General features: G+C 27.4%; 1 protein-coding gene across 1 annotated transcript; it reads left to right on the top strand.

Annotated features, from left to right (window-relative positions):
- The first annotated feature begins 11286 nt into the window (after positions 1 to 11286).
- On the top strand, positions 11287 to 14495 carry LOC114176176 (WAT1-related protein At5g07050-like). Its single transcript, XM_028061128.1, has 7 exons — positions 11287 to 11631; positions 11710 to 11772; positions 11866 to 11982; positions 12120 to 12384; positions 12502 to 12663; positions 13025 to 13176; positions 14098 to 14495. Exons 1-7 carry the CDS (start codon positions 11423 to 11425, stop codon positions 14318 to 14320), a joined length of 1191 nt encoding a protein of 396 aa, XP_027916929.1. The 5' UTR covers positions 11287 to 11422; the 3' UTR covers positions 14321 to 14495.
- Positions 14496 to 21402: the final 6907 nt, after the last annotated feature.

Genomic DNA, 21402 nt, shown 5'->3' with positions numbered 1-21402 from the left:
TACTGCAAGAGGTGGTAATTGTGAGCATTCCACTACCCACAATAACAATTAATATTATTTATTTTTTTGGTTAATTACGTGATTGATGACAAAACACAGATTCAAAGACATGACAGTGACAACTTTTGTTGGGTTAAGAAATTGAGAAAGATATTGTTTAGGGTTTGTCTGAAAATTATCCAAATGGTTGGTTCTGTTACAAAAGTGGGTTATCCTCACACACATGCATATGTCTCTGCCTCCAACACTGTAACAAAATTAAATTATTAATCAATGTGGACATTATGCTCTCATCACTATATAATTCTAAAAATTTCTTCTTATTTATATTATTATTTTCAGAATCAGATAATGGAATGCATTCAATCCACACATATTCTACAAATCATTATTCATTTTTGTTTTATGTTAATTTATAGTTTTTTGTATGTTATTTCTTTTAATTTTATATTATATTAATATATTGATTTTTTTTAATTCCATATGAACTTGTCATTGTTAACGAAAATGTAGTATTGTATTTTGTTGTAAATATAAACTTAGGTTTAAGATATAAACATTTGAGTTTTTGTGTATACTTTGAATAATCTATAAAATAATATTCTACCATCAATGTCTTATTCAATTAGAAATTTGATTTCAAAATAATATATAATAATTGGAATTTTATAACCCATATAGATAATATGTTTGGATAAATTTATTCTTTGAATTGCAAGCTCAAAATAGTTTATAAATAAGTTAATTAATCATAAAATATTTTTGATATGATTTCGTGTATTTCTTATAAAAAAGTTATAACATACAAGTCTATTTTACACGATTGATACATATATAATTTGTTTTAAAAATGATTAAATTAATCCTGTGACGCCATTGTGCAATACATAACTTTAAATTTAAAAAGAAAAAAAGTAGTTAGTTATTATATATATTAATAATCCAAGTCAGTACCTGAACTTTTGTTTCGAATTAGGTGACTATCCATGTTTATTATTTTAATGAAAGTTAATCCTATTTTAATAAAACAGTGTTTATGTGGATAAGAGAAAAGAACTACACAGTTGATTAATTAAGAAGCAATAACAAAGAGACACTTGGAATCAAATCAGCTATTTTGCCACTACAACCACTAATTTCATTAATTAGTTACATAAACAGTTGACATATACTCTAAACTAGATTAATTCAAGGTTAAAATACTTTTTTTTTTCTACTTTTTTTTCATTTTTTGTCAAATAGATCCCAAGTTTTGTCAATTTGATTCAATTATGTCCTAGTTGGATAACATCGTTTAAATTAGTAATGTTTTACTGTACAATTGTACAGTTAGCATTTCTGTGTTACATGTTGTATTAGTAAATCTACATGACATTGTTTTAAGTTTAATCAGATGTTTAATTAGATGTTTAATCATAATTTATTTTAAAAGAAAATTCTGATTAAACATTTGATTAAAGATCTGATTAAACTTAAAACAGTGCCATGTAGGTTTAATAATGCAACACGTAACACAACAACACCAATTGTACATTGCAACGTTATTAATTTAAATAACGTTACCAAATTAGGACCTAATTTAATTAAATTGACAAAAATTGGGTCCTATTTGAGTACAAAAATAAAATTGGGACCTATTTAATAAAAGTTGACAAAATTTGGGACAAAAAAGTATTTTAACCTTAATTAATTCAATGCCTATATTATTTATTGGCTTTTTTTTTCATTTTGGAATTCCAAAAAGTTTATTTGACAATAAAAATTTGTTGAAGAAAGAAAATTGTATGATGATAAGCTCTAGCTTTGAAGTAGGGTTATAGTGATGGATGACTCATTTACCTATTTAGGAAACTGAGGGCAATAACTGTGCTTTCTATATTTTGGTGTAACCTTTCCAACATTTAATACGTCAAAATCTATATAGGTGATTGAGTTTTACTGTATTGGTGGGGAATTTGTGTGCAATTTCAAGTATAATAGATGTTGGAAAACACATATATAATTCAATAAATTTATAATTTTTTTTATATTTAAATCAATTTTACAATATACCAACTTATACCAATTTAGAACAACTTATAAAATGAGAAGTTTGCACTTCTTTTATATAATTTAACAAAAGTAATTTCTAGTTTGAACAAAATATTTAACATTTTTTTATCAACAATAAAAATTTAAGAATAAATATAACACTCATGTTAGACCAAGAGTTATTCAATAAGGATATAGACTACATGTTCAATTGAATTATGTTTGAAGAAGGAAGATCTTCAGTGATTTAATTAAATGTAACTTAGGTATTAAAATAAGACAAGTTTACAGGTCTAGTTGGATTTCATTCTGCATATGCATTCAAGAAATTAAAGAAAAAAAATTTTAAGTTATTAGATTTCGTTCAGAGAAGTTTTAATTAATCTGATGATACTCATTTTTGTTCGGATGTGTCAGTTTGGTACCTGCTATTTAAAAGGTGTCAATTGCGTCTTAACTTTTGAAAAAAAGTATCTAAATTAGGTTCCAATTAAAAAAGATGAGTACTATTGAAAATGTTATACTCATATTTTTTTTATTGAAAATGACATTATAACATATTATATTTTTATAATTGTTAACCCATGTTTTGTTTATTAATGACTTTTATCACAAAATTTTATTCTGAAAGATCTAATTGAGACACTTTTTCAAACGTTGAGACACAATTGACACATTTTTAATAGCGGGTACCAAACTGACATATCTAAATGAAAGTGTGTATCATCCGACTAATTAAACCTTAAAAAAAAGTACAAATAAAGCAAATGATTCTAAAAATCCACATTTTTTAAATACTAAATTTAAAAATTATAAATGTATATTTCATGACATTGTAGCAAATTATATCAATAACACTAGACATGTAATTATAGATGTCAATTTAGCCAATGGCCCATAGGGAAGCCTTAACCCACTCTTTATAAATCCCCCTTGACGACCTCCCAAATGAGGGGCCAAAAAAAAGCTCTAACCCCCAAAGCTCCCCTCTCAAGTGGGTTAGGGTCAGGTGAGTTTTCCTCACTAAAATATATTAATTAATTCTTAAAAACAATATTTTGAGTTTTAGTTAAAGATTGAGTCGAGCCGTCTCAGGCAGGCCTAGTCCAAAGGCCGAAATAGGTTGTCTCAGGTTGATGATCGAGACAAGTCAGAACAACCTAGACAAACGGTTGAGACAGGCTTGGTCGGGCCGCTAGACGAGAAGGGTCAGTCCAAGCTAACGGACGAGACAAGTCATCCTAGGCCCACGATCGAGACGAGTTAGCCCAAACCAGCCAGGCTGATAGCCGACAACCAAGACAGTTCGATCCAGGCCAACGAACGAGACAAGTTGGCTTGGGCCCGCAGTAGAGATTAAGACTGACCAGGTAGGACTGATTGTCAAGATGAATGGGCCAGGGTCGATTTTTAGATAGATCGACCTAAACCGAAGTTTTAATAATATATTTAAAAGTATATATATTTTCATATTTAAAAAGGAAATTTTTACATCTGACCACAAAAGATCAAATATAAAAGAGTTGTTTTTATGTATGTCAGACCCTTGGGGTGAGCCGTAAAATGGTCCATATAGGATTCAGACAAAAGTAAGAGGAGAAGAAGGAATCGACAAAGGTAAAAGAGGGAGAGATAAAAAAATTCAAAACAAATTTACAAAAAGAAAGAAAAAAATAATATTGTACTAGATCGAGTGAAATTCTCATTAATCTCACATGCTGATAATGAAAGGCCACATTAGAATTGGAAGAAAAGGAAGCGAGAACAATTGTGTGAATTGTGAAGATAGTAAAAGTCCAAATCTGAATGATTTTAGCTTCAAATTTATCAAAGAAATTTTGGACAAGATGAAAGTAATGGTTGCACTTCCAAAGAAGGGGGAAACAAAAAAGAGAATATAATGTTTTATTCATCACTTTCTTCACCAAAAATGATAATATTCCATTAACACTAAATGAGTATCACCCAATTTCACTTATGGGATTCTTATGCATAAAATTGGCTAAAATTTTGTTTGTATAATTGACCCCTTTAGACAAGAATCTTTGACCATAACTTTTGAATTTGTTGAAACACATGAGAGTGGTTCAATAATAGAACCCCTTTTCTTTTAGGGTTTTTGAATTTGCCATTTTCTTCTGAAACTACTACTTGAAATAAAGGAACTTTATTTCCTTTGGAGTTATGCAAAGACACCTAAATAATGATGCATAAATAATTTATACATGCATCACTAATTCAAAACTTGGTTTCTTTCTACTCAAAAATATGCTTAGTCAAATTTGGAAAAGATAAAGAGTCAAAATTTATATTTATCATTATCAATATTATGACCATTCATATGTTCTCATTATTGATGTTGCTTTTGTTTTTTTTTTTCCTCTTCTTATCAACTTAGTACAATAACTATCATAAAATGTTGGTTGAGCATAATTTGTAATTACAATACAGATAAATCAGAGTTAATTCCTGAAAATGTAAATCGTTCATTAGTTTTGAAAAATAAGAAAACTAAGATATTCTTTGTGTTTAGATATGTATATATATACCCTTAATTATTTATTATTATATATTTTACTTCCTACATATAAGTTATTTTTATCATAAAAATTACAGAATTTTTAAGATTAGATAACGTGATTGATTGATTACACTTTCAGAAATTTATCTCTAATTTCATACGCAAAGTTTAACATTTTATGTACCAATTTACATATTCAATCTAAGAATGCTTAAATGGAGTTTTAGAAGAAAAATATCTCTTTTAAAGCGGATTTCAATGTTGATTTTGGTTGTTCTATGTATATTATATTATGTCATGTCGCCCATTTTAATGTAGAACCTTAATCTTAATCTAGAAAAACATTATTTTAATAATAGGTGTTGTTGTTCGGATGATGAATTGTCGAGGACTTTATTTTAACATTATGAAACAGTTTATGAAAGTTCTAAAAGTGTTGACGGTATAATGATATTTGTTTATCTATGGGATTTAATTAGGATTGATTGACATAAAAATGTTATCTTAGCAGATTTGGGGTTGGAATATTATCATCTTCTATTAGAACAGAGTGAAAGGTCCAAAGTGGTTCCTATTCTTTAACCATTAACTAAGAGTTTGTTGATGGTATCTAAATTCCTTTTTTTTTTTATTCAAAGTTATTGGTGGTTTAACAATTCATAAAAGTTATATATATATATATATATATATATATATATATATATATATATATATATATATATATATATATATATATATGATGCACAGATACGATATGTGTATCGAATATGACACATATCTGATACGTCGATATGTTTATTTTTAAAATAATAGGACGATACGTGATAGATACATGATATATATAAATAAGAAAAAATGTTCAATAATTCTTACAAAACATAATAAATATATGATTGTTAATGTGTGAATCCAAATTTTCTAATTAGAGACCAATTATTTGAGTAGTCAAAACCTTGTAGCTAATGTTAGTGACCAATTTAAAAATCAATTCATCATTAAAACTATTTTAATTATCTTAGAAAACGATTATAATTTTTTGAAACTATTTTAGTTGTCAATTTGATCACTATATAGCGACTAATTATTTTTTATCATTTAAATTGGTCACTATTCAAAGATTTTATTGTAGTGTACTACTACTTTATAAATTAGATATTTCATTGAATAGTATCCTTAAAGTATCCTAAAGTATCCTAAAGTATCGGACGTGTCAGATACGGATACGTTACCCAAGTTGAAGTATCAGTGCATCATAGATATAAATATATTGATTTGAGAATTTAAAATTTAAGAAATTTAAATTAATTTATCTAAACAAATATTTAAACTTAAGTAATTCAAGCTTTAAATCCCTTGAATTGTTTTTTTTTTCACTACAAAAAATTATCTTATTAACAATTATTTTTAGTGATCAAAAGTTGTTAGTCTTACTGTAGTAACCAATTTAGATACCAATTTATAAAATTAAATATTATTAGTTTCTAAAATAGTCACTATTATGAATAAAAAATTATAATGTGTTGCTAAATTGGTCATTAATTAATTCAAGACTAATTTAGAAGTCAATTCATTTGGGAGTACAAATCTTGGTAGCTAATGTTTAGTGACCAATTTTCTTTGGTAGCTAAATTTTAGAAACTAATTTAGAAATCAATTATAATTTTTTATTTATAATAGTAATAATAATTTTTTATTTTATAAATTGGTATCTAAATTGGTCAGTATAGTGAGTAACAACTTTTGATCACTAAACTTAGTTGTTAATGAGACATTTTGTTGCGGTGTTTATTTCTTTGCCCAAACCCAAAGGGAAATGAGCTTGAAGGTAATGTGACATAGAAAGTTGATCAATTTTTCTTCAAAACATATTTTGTCAAAATGATAGTTTTTTTTTTTCAAATTTGATACTTTTTGAACTTTGAAAGAAAAAAAAAACATTTTTCTATTTTCCTTTTCCCATTTGAAAGAAAATTCTGATTTTCTTTTTAAAAACAAGACCAATGATAATGCAAGTATATATATTATATATATTTTGAGTTTCATAATAATATTGTGGACACTAGAAAGATAAGTAGAGCATGTAGACTTAGAATGAAAATAGTGGAAATCACAACCTTGTGTTTGTTCTTTGTGGTGTCACCATGCCTTCCAACACATACTCAGAATTTGTGGTCATTTTTCTTCTTCCATCTCTTCATTTCAGTGGCCGACCACACAAACAACATCAATTTTTGGAAGGATGACTACAAAAATTTAATTATATAAAAATTTATTTGAAGGTAAAAAAAGAAAACGTTTGTTTTAGAAACTATTTTAGACATTGAGGATTGTTAGTCTTCATGTTATTTTTTATGTTATTTTTTAGAAAGACTCTTTTTGGAATTATTTTCTTAAATTAACGTTAGCATACTTAGAAGATGAAGAGTTACTAATATAATCATCCATTTTTTTTACATATTTATTATTTAGGAGAAAAATAACATATCTTAATACCCCCAATTCTTTTTATACATTTATTATCTGATCTCAAAAGAAAAATAGGAGAGATAACGTTAACGTTTAGTCTTTTTAAAATATAGAAATCATGTTATATAAAAAATAATAATTAATCATTATTTATTATTATAAATATAGGGGGAAAATGTTATTGAGCATTTTCATTATATGTTGCATGTATATAAACGCTAATTCCTAATTCACAGTGTTGCCATGCATTAGGTATTAGACTTTGTTTAATGTCTTATATTTTGCATAATTATTTATGAAACTTACCATGTAAAAAGGAACCCCAATTGTAATTGTAATTATAATAATATAAATAGAATTCATATATGAATAATAATATTTTGACCGTTCAATTTTGATAATTTTATTTTATAGTTTAAGACAATATTTTTTAAGTGATTTTGTTGGAAAATGAGGTGTAAACCTCACCTTACAAGCCGATTTTGTAGGGTTGAGTTAGGCTTAAAGTCTACTTCTAACATAGTATTAGAGCCATTGTTTAAAAAAAAAAAACTATCCTAGCGAGATTTTTTGAATATTTTGTTCCGCCCGCTATCGAGCCGTTAACGGATTACCCATTAATTTCTAGTCCCACGCACACCTCACCTTACAAGCCGGTTTTGTGGGATTGAGTTAGACTTAAAGCCCACTTCTAATCGATTTTGTAATATAAAAAAAATTACATTATTTTAGAGAATAAAAAAAAGTTGTCAAAATTTAGTTGTTAAAAATTTATTTTATATATATATATATATATATATATATATATATATATATATATATATATATATATATATATGAACAAGTGGGTTGTGGAAATTTGTGACATGTTTGATCTGTTCTTATCTGATTTTGTGGAAAGAAATTTAATATAATTAATAAGTAATTTCTCTTGACATATGAATATGGGTATGTATATGTAGGGTTCTACTTTTTTGTTGGGACCATATGATGAATAATGATTGAAGATGATTAGATGGTCATTTGTGTATGTTGGTGCTCCACTTGAAGGTGTATCAGACTCCACAACTCTGTTTCCAATTTAACAAAACATCATATTACTATCATCTTAAGATACGATTACGTTTCTTCTTATCTGTTTTTATTATTATTATTATTTGTTCTTAATACATTAATTTGTGACATCATTTGTGTGTGAGAGAGAAAGAAACAGTTGATCCACATTTGGTTTTCTCAATTATTGTCACTGTGCATTTTGTGGATTCATTTTGTACACAATGTTCATTTTTGGGTTTATTTGGCATTGTTTTGTACATACAATGTGGTCTTCGTTTTGTTTTTTGCTACTTTATGTTTGATGAGTCATTGAGGGGTGGGGTATTTTTTTTTTCTAGCTTTTCTTCTCATTCTATAGGTAACTTTATGCTATTTTTTGCTAATTAAAGATCAACATTCCTTTTATTAACTTTTCCTATAGAGTATTTATAGAATAAACAAATTATAATAGATTTTTGTTATATATAAAATTAAGACTTTCTTTTTTACAATAAGTTCATTATAAGAAGATTATTAAATAGTAATCAATTTTTTTTTTAAAAAATTAACTATTATATTGATTGACTAAGTTGGATACTATTTTTATATTAAAAGTTATTGGTATTAAAAATAGTATATATTATATAAAAAATTATAATTGATTTGTAAATTTAAATTAATTTTTAACATAAGCTACCAAAATTTTAATTTTTTTTATCGGCACTATTATTATGGATCCTAAATTAGTCTTTATTTTTAATTATAATTATTAGATATACCAGAATAAGACCTTAAATAAAGACTAAGGAGGTTTTCAACACTTAAAAATCTCTCACTACTTAAAATTTCAGGTTTCAAAACAAATAATATGTTGAATACGATGATTCTCCCTAATAATATTATCTTAATAACTTGAAATCGAAATGCATTTTAAATAAAAATAACATTCGCTGAATTTTATATTGATTAATCAATTATATGAAAATATATTTAGAATGATGATTCTAAAATATAAATAATGTAAACTAAATTCTACAATAATTATTTCAAAATATAAAAAATACATTTTAAAATAATTATTCTAGGTACTCGACTCTGTTTATTCAATTTTTTTTTTTTTCAGAAATAGTACCCTAGAATAAGAATAAGATGTGATTAAGGAATGAGTGTGCCCTTTTTCTTATCCAACCTCAATTTGATTTAGTCATTTATTTGAAATCGAACTCAACTCATATATGAATCAATATTTAATTAATTTAACTTTTATAGTGTAATATTCGGATCTTAACATTATATAAAACCACCATTTCGTTGCTTTGAGTATAATTAGGCTTGAATCTCTAAAGTATATGTTGGATTTTAAGGTCCGAGAAAAAATAATTTAGAGGAAAAAATTCCATTAAAATATCAAATCATCCTCAAAAATGATGAATATTTCACATTAATAACATAGTGACAAAAAAATGTGTTTTTAGTCATTAGGAATTTACAAACTAAAATTTTATATTTTTCACACTACTAAAAAAAGTTCATATTTTCTGCCAATTTTATTTTGAACATTTTTTAGGAAATACTTACCAATTTTGTTATAAAAAAAATTGTAAGAAATTACTACCAATTTTTTTGTAAAATATTTTGTATAAAACACTTTTCGCAACAAATTTTGTAGAAAATACTTGCAAATTTTATAATTTTGTAAGAAATGATTACCCATAAAAAACTTACCTGCTAATTAAAATCCTTAACAAAAATGACAGAAAAAAGTCTTTTCTTGTAAATATTTTTAACAAATTTACAAGAAGAATCTCATATAATACGAGAATTTCTAGTATACATATTTCCATTTTTAATATTTATGTAATTTTTAAAAAAAACTAATCTCCACCACTGTCTCATTTCTTGGTGTTCATAACATGAAAGAAAAACATAAACATGTTCTAAAATATTTAAAGTTTGATCCTTTCCGGTCTTCTACGTAAAACTTTACAAATATTTTTTTAAAATATAATTAAATAGTGTAATGTTACAAAAAGTGCTATCAATTATTGTCAACTTATATAAGTGTATAACCTCCACTAGTTAGTTTTGTGAGAATACTTAGAGAAGTGGGTCACTTGCAAATAATGAATACAAAAGGGTAACGAAATAATTAATTCATAATCTGTAGAGATTCACAAACTAGATGCTCAAATTCCCTTGGAATATTTTGAAACGAAATCATTATTCTAATGAGAATATATACATTTTTTTTCAAATGAACTTAGCTTGTTTTCTTAAAGTATACATGGAAGTTTGGTCGATGTTCTTCTCCTTGATCTATTGGTTTACTTTTAGTGATATATTCTCGGTTGGTTTTGGAACATTGAAATCACCAGACTAAACTTTATCCAACCTTTTTCTTTTCAGAATCCAATATATTTTAGCATGGTTAAGGGAACAAATAATATACCCTTTGATTCCATTATACATATTGCGATTTGTTAATGAAAGATAAAAAAAATGTACACTCATACTATAAACAAGTTTTATACTTCTATTCAATCATAAACTTAATTACGTCCATATTTTCCATCAATTTTTTTCTATTATCTCTGTAGTGAACCTTTCAAATATATAATCACAGTATGGGGTTATGATTATATATATATATATATGATATTAGTTTTATACATATAAGTTATTTGACATTACTGTTAACTCAAAATTTAAGGTAATGTAGTTTCGAGTCTTTATTTTTATATGTGTTTAACTTTGTCTATTATATCCAATGTGTGACTTTTGACTCACTCTTATACTATTCTCAACACTTATTTGTCATAATAATCACTAAAATTTTAGCGGATTGTCTTATTTGTCAAAATAACAACTTAGACTTTTAGTGATATATTTTCGGTTGGATCTTTTGAAAGATGATCCTTAAAGAAATACATCATCAATAAGACGCAACTTAAAATCACATATCAAAGATTAACACTATTCTCAATCTAAAACTTTAAAATAATATTTTTATCCTTATATGGTATTCAAGTCTTATTTTTAATCGATGTAAGACTTAGATCTCCGATAAATAAAGCCATGAGTTTGGAAGCAGCGTTGTATGGTTATCGACCTGCCTCCATGAAAGTGATTCCTACGTCCACCCCACTAGACAAGAAAGGCCATCATGAAATTTAAACATTATATGACGTAGACAATTGATTCCATGTTGGTATAAATACTAGGTGCCTTCTAATGCTATTCCTAGGAACAAACACAATCCTTCATTATTCTTCTTCTTCTTCCCATTATGCTACACTAGTCTCATTTTGGTTATTATTTGTTTTCACTCTTTTCATCCTCTCTCCAAATTCTCCAAAAACAGGAACCAAAATGGTGACGAAAAGGCTTAGATGTTGTGCAAACTTCCTCGAGAACTCCAAACACCACTTTGCCATGATCGCTCTGCAATTTGGCTATGCAGGCATGAACATCATCACTAAGGTTTCCCTCAACCGTGGAATGAGCCACTATGTTCTTGTCGTTTATCGCCATGCCTTTGCCACTGCTGTCATAGCTCCATTTGCCTTCATCTTTGAAAGGTTCATATGCACTTTTCTTAATTTAAACAACAAAAGCATTGCAACATTAATGCTAATGTCTGGTTCCAATTTCCACAGGAAAGCTCAACCAAGGATCACTTTCAAAATTTTCATGCAAATTTTCATCCTTGCTCTACTTGGGTTAGTTCCATCATTCTATATATATAGATATAAAGAACTAAATACATTGATATTATGAATAAGTTGCTTATTACTACTACTGTATATGAACAGGCCTGTGATTGATCAAAACTTCTACTATGCTGGGTTGAAATTAACATCTCCAACTTTCTCTTGTGCAATGAGCAATGTGCTTCCTGCTATGACTTTTGTAATGGCAGTTTTATGCAGGTAAAAGTTTATAACCGGGTGCAAACCTCCGTTCTTAAAATTGAATTAGTTTTAAAATTCACTTCTTAACGGAAATAAAAATCATCTATTTTTTTGGTTTCTCCGTGTAAATTGATGATTTTGTAAAATGAGTGAAGGATGGAGAAGTTGAACATGAAGAAGGTGAGGTGCCAAGCAAAGGTGGTGGGAACATTGGTGACTGTGGGTGGAGCCATGGTGATGACCTTGTACAAAGGACCTCTGGTGGAAATGGTTTGGAACAAACATGCCCACAACAACCAAACAACTAATGCAACAACAACCAATAATAATGTTGCAACACCTTCAGACAAAGATTGGCTCATAGGTTCCATTCTCCTCATCATTGCCACACTTGCTTGGGCTTCCCTCTTTGTTTTACAAGTAAGAAGACCACTTCAAAATGGGAAACATTATTTGTTTTGTATGTGTTTGTGTTTGCATTGACACTACGTAATAACGAACATTGATTTTTGTTTTTTTTCATGTTTTGTTGAACAGGCGAAAGCTATTGAAACCTACAAAAATCACCAGCTAAGCCTCACATCACTGATATGCTTCTTAGGCACTATTCAAGCTATTGCTGTTACTTTTGTTATGGAACACGATCCATCGGTTTGGACTATTGGCTGGGATATGAACTTGCTTGCTGCTGCATATGCTGTAAGAATAATACTATTTATTTTTGAAAAATGATACTATGACTCTCATTTCTTCATTCTCATATTTTATTTTTTGACATGATTTAGTGTGAGTCATTGATAGCATGCATCATTCATAGAATCAATGACTCACACTAAGCCACATCAAGAAGTAAAAGATGAGAATCAAAAAATTGGAGTCATAATATCATTTTTTTTATGCTTTTATAATATAATACCTTTTTTACTAATACAAATAATGACTTTTAAATGATGATAAGAAGTGATAAATTTTATTAGTAATGATAATCCACTGTAACAGGGATTGTTATTTAATTAGTAAGGTTCTTTCTCTGATATTATTTTAATGATTTTTGTGTTAGGGGATTGTTTCATCAAGCCTATCATACTATGTTCAAGGGTTGGTGATTAAGACGAAAGGGCCTGTTTTTGCAACTGCATTTAGTCCTCTCATGATGATCATTGTAGCAATCATGGGTTCCTTTATCCTTGCAGAACAAATTTTTCTTGGAGGGTAAATCTCTATCATCATTTTTGTTCATTTTTTCTTCCACCCACTCATCAATGGAAACCCTTTCTCACAAAAATAATTACTTTTTAAACTTCAAGAGAAAATATTAAAAAAAAAACAGTTTTTCAAAATAAATTAGGTCAACTATGCACGAAAAATGAAGTAAAACCACACAATGTCTTTAACAATTTGTATCATTAAAAAAAATCAAATTAAACCACTAATTTTACTTGGCTTTGTTGGCTTTTGCCTCGCACTAACTATATACATTTCAATGTTGAGACAAAATTTTGTCTCTTAAATTCTATCAATGGAATCCAAGGTATATATACATATATTTAAACCCAAAAAATCTCACAACTAAAAGAATATACATAATGGGGACAAATTATGAACCCTAATTTAATATACCCAGTTGCACGAAGAATGTTCAATGAATGTTATTACCTTTTCTTTATCCCCAAAAGAAATTTAACACTTATATTTAACATGCATAACATTACCTCCTAATTACACCTATAAATCGTTTACTTAAGAAAAAATACACAACATTTTGTACACCTATATATATATATATTACGACCTTTTATGTACCACAAAGATTATACACAGAGAAAGCATATATATTATTAGGACCACCATTGTGATCACATTTTTAAAAGAAAACTAGTACAAGTAGCATAAATAAACAAACTTTTGTTTATAAAAAACAAGGTTTCCCAAGTTATTATTTAAGTGATCATGGTCGGTTACATATATAATTTTATTTATTTATTTATGAAATGATGACTCTTTTTGTAACTTTGAAGAGAAATTGAAAGCATAAATTTAAGAATTATTTAAAAATGAAAAAACAAAGATCTTTGATTCCTAATAATGATGCACTAAACTTATTGGAGAATGAATTTGACTTTGTGGGTGCAGTGTTGTTGGTGCGATCTTGATCGTAATAGGGTTATACTCGGTTCTTTGGGGAAAGCACAAAGAAGAAGTGGAGAATAATAATAATAATAAAGTGGTGGAGAATATTCCCTTGCCTTTGAAGGGTGCAATGGTTGAAGCAAATAATAATCCAGATTCTTCCAACAACATTTCTTCACTTATCATTAATGTCACCACTGAACCTCCATTCAAATCTAACAGTTAATTAACCAGAAAAAAAAGTGAAGACATAAGAGCTAGTTGAAATGTGAATAGAGAAGGCTTTTTGTTTTTCTTCTTGTATTTTCATTTCTTTTATCTCATGTTTTCTCTTTTGTTGATGTCTACTATCTATCAGAAAATCTGATTAATAAAAAAAAAATCTGATAATCGTGCTTTCATTTAGTTTTAATACAAAGTTTTGACGATTTTGAATTATATTGTAAGTGCTCGATAAATTTAAAAGTTTTTAATTAAATCTTGGGTTAAATATGTTTTTGATATCTTAAGTTTTATTGAAATTCGGAATTAGTCTTTCTTTGAAATTTTCAACTAATTTAGTCTATCATCTTTAAAAATACGTGAATTTAGTTATTTTAACCAAATTTTGTTAAGTTTATTTGACATTTTAAGCACATTTTATGATAGTATTTGAATTGTTTACATCGTTTGATACATTTTCTCTTTAATGTTAACTCAAATATTATCATAAAATGCGTTTAAAATGTCAAATAAACTTAACAAAATTCGATAAAATAAACTAAATTCGCGCATTTCTAAAGATGAAAAACTAAATTGGTATAAAATTTCAAAGAATGACTAATTTCAAAATTCACTGGAACTTGAGAGACCAAAAACATATTTAACCTTTGAATCTTTAATAAATTTTTATAGTCTATTGAGTATTTAATACCATAACTTTTTTAATTAATCATCTTGTAAACTTAGTGATGTAACTATTATATGGTTAACTCGATAATTGTTTTCACATGAATTTGACTTTTTTTCATTTGTACTCTCACTAAAATAGCTCATGTTTTTATGACGATTTTGAAACCATCATAATTATAAATATCATAAAAATTTACAATTTTTTATGACGGTTTTAAAACTATCATAAAATGTTCATTTTCTATGTTTTTTGTAAAAAATCTCCAATAATGAAAAATGAGGCAGATTTGTTTGTAATAAATTTTGTTTTGTAATCACTAGGTACTAATTATGAATTATAATAGATATTGATAAATCATGAAGTTTATCTCTATATATCTTTATTTGTGTATTATTATCGTCTGAACAATCTTGGATTTTATTTTTTCTACTAACTTTCCATTTTAATGGAAGCTGACACCCTGATTCAGATTCCACTGAGGGTGATAGTGGTTTGAACTTTTTGTGAATTGATATGTAGCATTGTACATTGTTATATGAATGAATATCATTTGAAAATCCATATATCTATATACTTGGCATGGTTTGGATCACATGTATGTGTGACATGCTATAAATTAAGGTCGTGAAATTAATTAATAGTTACATTTAAAATTTAATTATGTAATTATAAAGACTGTGAAAATCGTATTGGAAAGAGGAGTGATGATAGAAATTTTGAGTGACGATTGTAATAAACTAGTTGGGTTAGTTATGTTGGGCTAAGAGAAAAGGAAAGCAAAAGAATGAATGGGTGTAGTTAGTGATTCATGTGGTACAAATAGCACAATCGTTCTCTCTTTATTCTTTTGAAAAAAAAGAAGAAGAACATTTTTGGTCTCTCTTCTTTACCTTCATTCTCCAAAATCTTTAAGAAAAATGTAGAACAACATCCAGTCTTGAAAAATATTACAACATAGTATCTTTTCAGTAAAATCATAAGTAAAATTTCAATTAATTAACACAATCTCTGAAAATTAATTTTTATCCTCCAAAGCAGAATTTTGATTCTCCGTTGAGTTTTTTTTTTTTCTTCTACTGTATCTTTATAATACATTTATTACAACTAATTTTGACATTTTAAAATATTAAAAAATATTTAAAATACCAACACAATATACTTTTAACGCTTAATAGAGAACAACACCAAACAAACCAATAAAGAGTTTGGACTTTCCAAAACATAATCCAACGTGAGTTTTTTCTTTTTTTATGTATTTAAAGACTTTTTATTAACTCTCAAGTGCTCTTTTAAAGGATAATATAAGTGATTCTCACATAATGTGTTTGTTTTTTCTGTTATGCAAGGATTATGAAATCTCTCATTGACATATGACTATGTTTGTGATGTCACATCATCACATATTTTTCGTGACTCGTTGATGCGATTGATCCATATACTTTGTACAACGTTTCTCCTAAAATATATGTATTGGTTTGCATAATATTTTTTTGTCTTCATCACTACCATATTCCTTCCCAAGATCTTCAAGATCTTATCTTTAATATAAACCTTACGCATGAGATTATGTAATTGTCAATATGCAATAGATGCAATACATTCCTTGAAGTACTTCACATTTCGTACCCTTTGATGATGAATGAATAATATGAATCAAGTAAATTACGGAGTAAAAACTTTGCATGTTCATTTTTAACTACATTAGAATTTGTTATTGAAACTAGAAAAATAAAGTACTCAAATAAACTATGATGCACCAATACTTCAACTTGGGTCATGTATCTGTGTCCGACACGTATTCGTATCCGAACTTTAAAATATTTTATCGATACTTATCAGTTAAGTATCTATTAAAAATTATTGGCAACTAAAATAGTTCTAAAAAATGATAATTAGTCTCTAAATTGATAATTAAAATATTTTTTATTATGGATTGATTTCTAAGTTGATCACTAACATTAGCTAACAAGATTTTGACTACCAAAATAATTAGTTTCTAAATTAGTCATTAACATTAGCTACCAAGGTTTCGGCTACCAGAATAATTAGTGTATAAATTGGTCTCTAATTAGGAAATTGGTCTCTAACATATTTTTGGTTACTAAAATTGGTTATTATATTTAAGAATTTTCTTATAGTGGTACTTTTATGATGACAATAATTTATATTTTTTATATTGATAACTTTAATACATATAGTTTTAATTTGGATTAACACAATAAAAATCATATATTTATTATGTTTTTAAGAATTATTGTACACACTTTTCAATATTCATATATCGTGTATCTATCACGTATCATATCCTATTATTTTCAAAATAAACGTATCGACCTATCGGATAATTATCATGTTGATACACGTATCGTATCCGTACATCATAGTTCACTGATGTAGACTCATTCAAATCATGTCAAGTGATTTAACTTCCTACAATTCAATTAGAGTATCACAGATCTTTCCCATAGCATTTTTTTTTCAATATTGGACAAATTTGTCTCCATCTTTTGCTAAATACAAATTTATGATATATAATATTGTAATTGATTTCGTTCCATATTATTAAGTTAATAAGTCATTAAAGAAATAATATATCATGATTTTAATGACTTTAGTTATTAGCAAGATAGTAGGTTAAGATATTAAATAATGAGAAACTAAAAGATATTCATACATCAGGTTGTGTAAGTATGTACATGAATAAGTAATGAGTTGAAAATGAATTTTACAATATTACTTCTCATATATAATATTTTTCAAAAAAGTGTCAAATGTGACATTATTCCAAAATTATTAAAAAAATGTACTAGATGTAAACATATATTCTCTAGAATAAGAATATATTTATCAATAATATTCTTTTCTTAATAGAGAATAAGTTTTGGCTTTTATATATATATAATTACTAACAAATAAGGAATATAGTTTGTTGGTAATAACAAAAATTGGTCGAAAATGATAAAATTTGTTAATCACTTGAGTTTTAATTTGTTTTCAAGCCACCTATTTTCACCTTTATGTCTGTTATTAGATTATTGCAACTTTCTAGCCTCTTCATGCAACTCATTATATACATCAAGTAGTTTATAGAACTTGCTTTCATAGCTTTCATCAATGGATTCAAGATTACTTACACTACTGACAGAGGATTTTGTACCAGCCATCAAACATAGATTTGTTTCTTCTTCATGGCTTTCACTTGAATCACTAGAGGTGTTGGAGTCATTGTCCTCCCAAGCAATATATGCTTTCTTCACTCTCTTAGACTTGCTTGTAGCTTCACTCTTTTCCTTCAATTTCTTTTTGATCTTGAGAATTGGACAATCAGGTTTGATATGACCAGATTTGCCACACTCATAGCATGTTGGAGTGCTAGGTGAATCTTGCCTCTTGGAAGGGAATCTTCTATTTCCTGCAGCTACTGATTTTGCATTAGACTTATTTTTGTACTTTAAAAATCTTGAAAAATGTTTTACCATTAGATTCAGTGTTTCAGAATCAGAATTTTCATCTTCCTGATATGTTTTATCTTCAACTTTGCTGGTTTTGCTTTTGCAGCAGCTTTTAAAGCAATGTTTTGCCTTTTCTCTCCTTCCTCTTCCTCTTTTAGTCGTCCAAGTTCCAATTCATGTTCTCTTAGTTTTCCAAAGAGGGTTGCCATACTCATTGTGGTGAGATCTCTTGATTCTGAAATTGTAGTGACCTTAGGCTGCCATGCTTTATTCAGACTTTTCAGTATTTTAATATTCAGTTCTTCCTTTTCAAAAACATTTCCCAAGGCTATGAGATGATTCACAATATGAGTGAATCTTTTTTGCACATCATAGATTGCTTCTTCAGCCTTCATCCTAATCATTTCATACTCCTGGATTAATGTGTTCTTTCTAGCTCTCTTGACTTCATCCGTGCCTTCATGAGTCACCTCTGACACATCCCACATTTCTTTGACGGATTGAAAAATTTATACCCTATAGAATTCATCCAATGTTAGTGTAGATGAGATTATATTTTTGGCTCTCACATCATAATGAGTACGTTTATTTTCATCAAGAGTCCAAGATAAGAAATCTTTAGGCATAGTTTTTCCTTCCACATTTTTTGTAGGTATGAATGGCCCATTTACAATAGTATCCCATACACCTTTATCAACGGATTCTAAAAAGATTTTCATTTTGATTTTCCAGAAGGGATAATTATCTCTAGAGAATAAGGGTGGTCTGTTTATTGAAGCCCCTTCAGAAAATGTTTGTGAAATATTGGCCAACTGTCAGGATCTAATCGACTATGGATTCGACTAACCAACTATGGTGCCACTTGTTAGTTTTGATGCACCAATATTTCACAACCAAGACGGGGGGGGTGAATTGGTTTTAACAAATTTTGCACAGTTTTAGCAATTTCGAAACTGTTTGTTAGTTTTGATGCACCAATATTTCACAACCAAGAGGGGAGGTGAATTGGTTTTAACAAATTTTGCCTAGTTTTAGCAATTTCGAAACTATTTTGATAAACTCTTTGCTTGTTGAATCAATTGAAATAATGTGATTGGATGCTTAATGTTTGGAGCATTTATACCATGTCAAAATATAGAGAAGAAGAGATAAAGCACACAAAAGATTTATACTGGTTTGATTCCTTAGAATCTACATCCAATTTCCCCTAACAAACCACAACTAGAGATTTTCAATATATCTCAAGAATTACAAGATTTACATATATACTTGGTAAATCTAAACTATAAGATAAAAGATCACACAAGCAAGGCTACCATACACTTGCTTCAACAAACAAAAACAACAAGGCTATCACACACACTTGCTTTAACAACCAAAAACAAAAAGGTTATCACACACATTTGCTTTAACCAGAAAACAGTAAAACAGAGAGTTTCAAACTATACTTAGAACATAAGAACACAACCTAAAAATTAGATTGAGTACACCTTTTCCAAGTCTGAATTTTCTTCTTCTTGCCAAGCCCAATTTGATGTTTCTTGATGAAATTCTTAAGAGGATCTTCCAAGATTGCTCCAAGAACCTGTTTCACACCTTTCTTTCTTTCTTTGGGTTGAATAACTCTATTAACAGAAGGTGCAAAGTATGTTTTTATAAATCAGTTGTTGTCAGCACGAGCCTAGTCAACTACATTAGTTGGCTAGTCGACTATCGGGGCAGCAGATTAACAATTTCAGATTATCACATACATGTCATGTTAACCATTATCATGCTATTATGGACATCATAAAAAACATTCCAGATACACTTAATCAACAACATAATTGATTTTTAAATTGGTCACTAACATTAACTACCAAGTTTTGGTTATTAAAATAATTGGTCTCTAATTAGGAAATTTTATTAACAATCATATATTTATTTGTTTGTAAGAATTATTGTACACTTTTCAATATTCATGTATCATGTATCTATCACGTATCTTATCCTATCATTTTGAAAATAAACGTATCGACGTATCGGATACGTGTCGTATCTGATACATGTCTCGTATTTGTGCATCATAACTCTACATCAATTTAGTCGGATTAATCATCAATTTAAAATAAAATAACCAAAAAGTAATTTAAAATGTAACAAATAAATATAAATTATTATTTAAATTTTAATTAGATTAGTTTTAATTTCAAGTATATAATTTTATCGTCCAAAAGTTCTAACATATTTACATTTTGAGATGATGAAAACAAATTCAAACAAACTAACTTTAAGAATAAAAAATATTATTTTGCTTATTTTGACTTTAAGATTTGCGAACCTTTCTTTCTTTTCCTTTTCTTCGCGGCTCGTTTGCTTTAGGAATTGTAATATCATTATTATATATAGTTGCATTAGTATTAATATTTTTACTGATTATTTTATAACATTCAGATAATTTATGTAAATGTGATTTATATTTACAGTCTCGATAAATATAAAATCGTTTAAAATATAATCATGTCATCCGAAATTAATATATATATATATATATATATATATAATTATCTATACTTTTAATAGATCTTAATTTTTCATTATTAAGTATTTTTGACTTGCAATATTTTATGCTTCTGTGTTATATACAATTACAATAGATGGAAATGAAATCAATAAGCAGACATATTTAAAAAAAAACATAACCATTTATAAAATAAATAATTTTAGATTGATAATACACGCATCACATCTAATAAATTACACAATATCATTCAGAAGTAAAATTAATAATCATCATCGATAATATACTCAACTTTCGAAAGATTATTATAAACTTATATATTTCAGAAAATGACATGATAAATTTTTATATTTACGAAATATTGTTCATTTTCGCATCACAACCAAATGTTAAAATAGCTTCATCAATTTTCACCAAATAAATATTTTTCCTCCATGTGAATTCGATAATAAGTAGAATCAAAA

The sequence above is a fragment of the Vigna unguiculata genome, chromosome 1 (assembly GCF_004118075.2).
Source record: "Vigna unguiculata cultivar IT97K-499-35 chromosome 1, ASM411807v1, whole genome shotgun sequence".
In the NCBI taxonomy this organism is placed as follows: Eukaryota; Viridiplantae; Streptophyta; class Magnoliopsida; order Fabales; family Fabaceae; genus Vigna; species Vigna unguiculata.
This window is presented reverse-complemented; position numbering and strand designations above follow the sequence as displayed.

Excerpts from the sequence above, each read along its gene's own strand:
- LOC114176176 (XM_028061128.1), top strand. The coding sequence starts at position 11,423 with ATGGTGACGAAAAGGCTTAGATGTTGTGCAAACTTCCTCGAGAACTCC. Across the intron at positions 11,632-11,709 it reads TTTGCCTTCATCTTTGAAAG|GAAAGCTCAACCAAGGATCA; the intron begins GTTCATATGCAC and ends CAATTTCCACAG. Across the intron at positions 12,664-13,024 it reads TGCTTGCTGCTGCATATGCT|GGGATTGTTTCATCAAGCCT; the intron begins GTAAGAATAATA and ends TTTTTGTGTTAG.